Raw genomic sequence first — 6000 nt, forward strand, 5'->3', positions numbered from 1 at the left:
AAATCATGTCAAAATAAGATTCTCCTCATGCAATTTACTGGCCCTACTTGGGAGATTCAGAGCTGTGGTGAAAGAACTTGCTTCATGGAACTACAGACACCAGGAGAATGCAGATACAAGGTCCTTCTCGGACTTGGAGGTTAGGGACAGTGCAGAGGGTGAGTCATGGGAGCTGCCACCATTTGGCAAGAATACTGCAGAGGAGCCGAGCCTAAGGGACCTTATCACCAGCTTCTGTCCTGTCAGTTGAATGAGAACAGATCCCTTTATGGCCCCAAATGATAGTTACCCATTCTCAGTCATTGGTGTGAGTGTGGCAGCAACCAGGCCCTGAAGCTTCTTCCTTGGGGAGCCCATTGAACTGCTGGAAAGTCTGAAAAAACACACAAAGTCATTCCTGTCTTCAAGAAATGTCAATTAATAACCATACTCCCAGGCAAAGTCCATTCCTCCTTTAGAACTATAAAACATGCTTAGAAGCACACAAACACACATTGTGAAATTTTCAGCTTAAGTCTAAATTTTAGAGCTTAAGATAAAACTTTAAGAACAAGGAGAGGGTGGACCCTGGAAAATGCTATCTGGAAGGCCTCCTGTTTTAATTACAAAATGACCCAGGCAGCCCTAAACTTCAGAGTAGTGATAACAACACTCAAGAGACCCACGTGAATCCAATATAAAAGGTTATTATTTAAATTAAAATTTGTCAGAAAAAAAGCAAAAAGGACATTCTGCTCTCTTTTCAGCTAGTCTTACCTAAAATCAACACTTACAACTAGTACTTAAAATTTCAGCACAGTTTATATAACTATCAGATTTACCTAATTATTCTTTCATATTCTAATTTTGCCAAATTGTGCCAAGTTTTCCTGATTCTAGGAGACCATGTACACTACATATTCAACTCTCTTCTCCATCTCAGCAAGTCCCCAGAAAGACCCCAGGAGTGGGTGTTCCACTCACCCCGAGGTCAGTGTAGGTGAGTGCGTGAGATGCTGAGCCCGTAGCTGGATGATGACTTCCCAGACCTGTGCTCCCTGTGCAGAGCCAACCCTGGGCCACAAGCTGCAGCCAGGACAACCCTTTCACCTGGCAGAGCAAACCCGTCTGGGCAGTGTCGAGGGCTTAACAAAGGCCATGAGAGGGAACACGGCACACCAGGTAAGAGCCTGGATTCGGAAGGCAACTTTGCCTCTTCATAGTTATAGTTATTATTATTTGAGTTGTAAAATATGAAAAGCCACAAATCCAACTTGAAGCCACACATGCCGTATCAAACAATCAAAGATGAAAGTAAATGATCATTGGCGTTTTGTGGCAATTATACAAAAGTTAATGGGCATATAACAATTATAGTGATCTCTATCGGTGATCAACAAGAAGGTATGTTAAAGTTCGATATCATGGGTACATTTAAAAACTCAATGCCCACTACTGAAATATGACTCCCACAATGTAGTACTTTTTTTTTTTTTTTTTTTTTGGCTTTTCGAGAAAGGGTCTCACTATGCAATTCAGGCTGGATTGAGCTCACTTTGTAGCCCAGGCTGGTCTTGAACTTGCGATAATCCTCCCGACTCAGCCTCTCAAGTACTTAACTATGAACCTATCCATTTTGTTTGCTTTTGTCATATAATTGTTAATTTCATCTCCTCAAATAGAAAATAAATCTCTGGAGTTCAGTAAGGACACATTCTATTTCTTCTGTATCCCTTCAGGGGAACTTTTGAAAAATACATCCTGCTTCTGTGCCAAGCTAACATAACACTTCTTGCAAGCAAGACATGTGCCCCTCAAGAGTTGGTCTTGAAATCAAACTCAAATCCATTGCTTTGTATCAAGTGGCAGTAAAAAGGACAGCTTTAAAAAAGGTACAGGATACTAGGTTTTATCGACATTTCCCAGTTCATGTTGGAAGTCTCCAAAGATAAATGCAATCACCTGGCCCAGAAGGATGACACAAGACATATCCTAAGACAAGCTTCTGACCCCCGAGCCTCACGTGACCACCTTTCGTACAATAGCCAGGCCACCTGGCCTTTGGGCCTGGTCTACCCCAGGAACATCTGAGCATCACATGAGATCAGTGCTATGCCTGCTGCCCATCTTCACCTGGTACTGCTGCACACATCTTAACTCAAGCTACCCAAAGTGAACCTGCCTTCTTGTCCTCTGAACAATTTATCTGTTTCTTATCGTGGGGGAGTTAGAGAGGCCCAGCTCTGGAGTCAGACTTCATGGGTCTGCATTCTGGCTGCACCACTTTTCGGCAGGAGGACCTTGGGCCTGCTACTTAACACCTCTGGGCTTCCTTTACCCTACTGTGAATGGGGGTAAAAGAAACTGTGTTTCTTGGGGGTTTTGAGAAATACAAATGAATCAATTCATGCAACATGACTGACAACAATGCCAGGTACACAGCCGTTAACTCTTCAGTGCATGCTACAGTCTTGTCTGGCAGGTGCAGGATGGGCGTGGGTGTTACTGTTCCCTTATCAGCACCACCTCCCTAGTCACCTCTGTTCTGCTGATGCCTTTCCCCAACCTTCGCTGCTGGCCTTGGACTCACTGTAGCCCAAGCTGGCCTCGGACTCATGGCAATTCTCCTGCCTCAGCCTCTTGAGTGCTGGGATTATAGGAACGTGCCACCACACTCAGCTCCCTCACCACTCTTGTCTATTCTGAACCCAAGTCATTTCAATTCTGCTCTCTCCTTCTCTGGCAGTTCCTCCTCCTCCACTACTGTGCTTCTCACCCACTCCCTTGTTAACGCTTACTTAGCTCAGTGGTCACCACTCAAGGTCCAAGGGTTCCATCAGGGTGCACAAAGGTTCCAATGATGAAAGTACTGAGAGTTTCAAGCAACATCAACAGTCTCTTAAACACTATTGGCCTGCTCAGGCACATTCTTATGCTTTTGGCTACATTTATTTCCTACTTAGCAACACTGATATCCCATAGATGATCAAAAGCTCAGACTGGCAGTTATGTATCTTTTTTGTTTGTTTGTTTGTCTGAGACAGGGTCTGGCTATATAGGTCAGGCTGGCATGAACTCACTATGCAGTCCAGGCTGGCTTCAAACTCATGGTGACCCTCTTGTCTCAGCCTCCAGAGTCCTGGGGTTACAAGCATGTGCCACAACGCCTGGCAGTGATGTGCCTTTAATTGAAGGAAATCAAATTAATTGGCACTTAAAAACTGTTGGAGTAGTTAAATAAATTATGGGACCTGTAGGAGAACAGAACGGGGGATGGGAATTATGGTCCTAATCTCCATTCTCCTGTCTTCCTTTAACCCACAGAGGATGCCAGGTGAATCTTCCACTAACAGTGACATTTCTGTTCTTATTCTTGCCTCCTTTCTGGTCTGTTCTCTACACAAGGTTCTTCGGGACTCCAAGGTACAAGCCCACACTTAGTTTCTGGGACTATCCAGCTGCCTTTGTTCCCAAGTTTCTCCTGCTGCAATTCCTTTCAGTCCAGCCAACTATTTTTCCAGCACTCAGAACTGGACCCATGACCTTCACAATGAGCTATCTCCTCAGACATTTTTTAAAACTTTGAGACAATGTTTTACCAAGTAGCTACACTGCCCAGGTTATACTGAATTTGCACTCACCCCAGCTCAGTCTCCCAGAGAGCTGGGATTACAGGCACACACAATCATGTTGGCCAACTTTCAAAACTCACCTAAGAATTCTTGCCAGGTATCCTGGTACACACCTATAATACCAGCACTGAGAGGTTGAGGCAGGAGGATCACTGTGAGCTCAAGGGCAGTTTAGGCTACATAAGTGAGTTTAAGGTCAGCTTGCACTACATAGCAAGACTCTGCCTCAAAAAAAAAAAAAATCTTTGATCTGCCAAGATGAAAATTATTTCTTAACTCTTCAAGAGTTGGCCCCTCAACACTTGCTTTCTACCAAAAACCTCATACCAAGCCAGGCAAAGGGGCATGGACCTATAAGTCCAACACTCCAGAGGTTGAGGTAGGAAGATCTCCAGGACTTCAAGGTCAGGTTGGGCTACACAGCACGACCTTGTCTAAAAACCTTACTAGATTCATAAACAAGGCAGGTTTGCAATTCTGCTGGACTGCAAGCCCTTTAGGGCCAGGAATAGCTTTAACAATTTATCTTTGCACAGAGCAGTACACTAAATCAGTGAAGTTTGCTGGTCTTATGAACTGTTAAAATTCCACAAGAGTCCACAATTTTAATAGAGAATGATCAATATTTTATAAATCTGAGGTTTGCAATAAATTTGGCATTGTTCCGCTCTGAAATTTTCTATAGCTTGTATTGAGAACAAATGGTTAAAATGTTCTCCAGCCTAAGTTTTTATGCGAATTTGGAATGTAATTCCTGAAACATGAGAGGGGATATGCTTGACATCTTATTTCTACATCTACAGATAAAAACGCTTAGTGCAAAGAATTTATAGTCTAAGTCACAAGTCGCAATTCTTTTTTAAAAGGCGAAGTTAAAGGGAAGAAAAAGGAAGGGGAAGATGCAATTTTGCAAGCAGAATGACTTGAAACAGTAGGGGAAAAAACAGATACACGAAAAGACAAAAATACAACAAAAAGCAGAAATACAACCAAATCCTAGTCAAACGAAGGCCCAAGGTGGACGAGATTGAATCGCTGATCTCCGTTCGGCTCAGTCGCTAACCGATTGTTTGGAGACAGAGATCCCGGACGACCGGCTGTGCGGTGCGCCCAGATCGCGGGGCACGCGGCCGCTCCTTCGCTGCTCGCCCAGCGCCGGCTGCTCCCCCGGGGACGCCGACGGTGGCACGGTCGTCCGCGGCCGCTCGGCGCCTCCTTCCGGGGAGCCCCGCCCCGCCCCGCCGCGCCCCAGCCGGCTCTTTTTCTCTGCGGCCGCCGCGGGGCGCAGGACCGCGGCCGTGCCGCGTGGGGTCGCTCGTCCCCGACGGCCCCCGCGCGCGCCCGACCCGGGAGGGTGCGGCGGGCAGCCGAGTGCCGGGGCGCCCGCACCTCCCCTGCTCCGGGTCGCGCGCGTCCTCCCGCTGGCGACGGCCTCCGGGGCTGCTGTTGCCCCGGTTCGCTGCGAGAATGGGCGCTCCGGGCTGTGACCTTGACATTTGGGCAGCTGCTGCAGAAACGGCGGAGGACCGACTGCCCGGCAGCCTGTGGCTTTTCAAGCTGACTCTGCGCCCCCAACCTAGCTCGTTCTCCTACGAAATGAGATGAGCAGGTTTAAAAATGAACTAGCTAGTCGGCCTTGGTGGTACAAGCCTGGGAGGCTGAAGCGGGAGGATCGCAAATTCAGTACCAGACTTCACTCTTTAGGGACTTAGCGTGACCTTGACTCAAAAAGAGAAGCTCATGGGGATGTTGCTTAGTGCAAGGGCCCTGGGTCAACCAGTCCAAAAGAAAAGGGCGGGGTGGGGGTGCAGCTGGCAGTTACTGTGAGAGATGGGGTCCAGGGCAGGTTCCGAGGTTCTTGCGCGGGCTGGTAAGGAAACAGCATCGAAGTTTCTTAGAGCGGTGTTAGCTCCCGGCGAGCCGGTTTGCTGGCAGGCAGGGCGCTAAGGGAAGGCTAGGGTGTAGGGTTTTAAACTGTTACCCAGTGCTTAGGGCACCTCCCGGTGGATGTTCCAGAGCAAGAATGAGACGTTGTAACTGAGTTCTGTCAGTTGCCTCTACTTCAATGTCCTTTCCCACACGTAATTCAGTGTAATAACTGTGTGCATGAGATGCTTTCGAGGACCTCCAAGGCAAGAAAGGTCACCAGAGGTCACGTGTGGGAGAGAGGCAGACTGGCCGGCACGCATCCTGGTTTAGAATATTGGAATTTTTCATAAAAGGCTTGGAGGTTTGTGTTTTTCTTACATCTAGAGCTTTCAGTGATAACAAACAGTCGGCTGCAGCACGGTTGCCCAGAGGTTCGTCCCACTGGCCCAGGACAAGGGTGTGAGGCAGGGGTTGCCCTGCGGCATGGCCCAGGTGCAGTGCAGTGGTCTGTAGCCTCCGA

The 6000-nt window shown here is 47.5% G+C and overlaps 1 protein-coding gene across 9 annotated transcripts in view; it reads right to left on the reverse strand.

Annotated features, from left to right (window-relative positions):
* Npl (N-acetylneuraminate pyruvate lyase) overlaps nt 1–4836 on the reverse strand; it is a 44230-nt gene extending 39394 nt beyond the window's left edge. The window contains exons 1-3 of one of the 9 annotated variants that reach the window (XM_063240184.1): nt 4602–4812; nt 3060–3161; nt 290–373 (exon numbers count right to left, since the gene is read on the reverse strand). In XM_063240184.1, the coding sequence (XP_063096254.1) occupies nt 290–357 (68 nt within the window). In that variant the 5' untranslated portion in view covers nt 358–373; nt 3060–3161; nt 4602–4812. Of the gene's footprint in view, nt 1–289; nt 374–3059; nt 3162–3691; nt 4559–4598 lie in introns of those variants that run through there. The other 8 variants (XM_063240181.1, XM_063240182.1, XM_003474924.5 and 5 more) reach the window with 8 other exon arrangements.
* Nucleotides 4837–6000: the final 1164 nt, after the last annotated feature.

Source organism: Cavia porcellus, unplaced genomic scaffold (assembly GCF_034190915.1).
Source record: "Cavia porcellus strain 051 isolate PalLab524CR breed Dunkin Hartley unplaced genomic scaffold, mCavPor4.1 scaffold_29, whole genome shotgun sequence".
Taxonomy (NCBI): domain Eukaryota; kingdom Metazoa; phylum Chordata; class Mammalia; order Rodentia; family Caviidae; genus Cavia; species Cavia porcellus.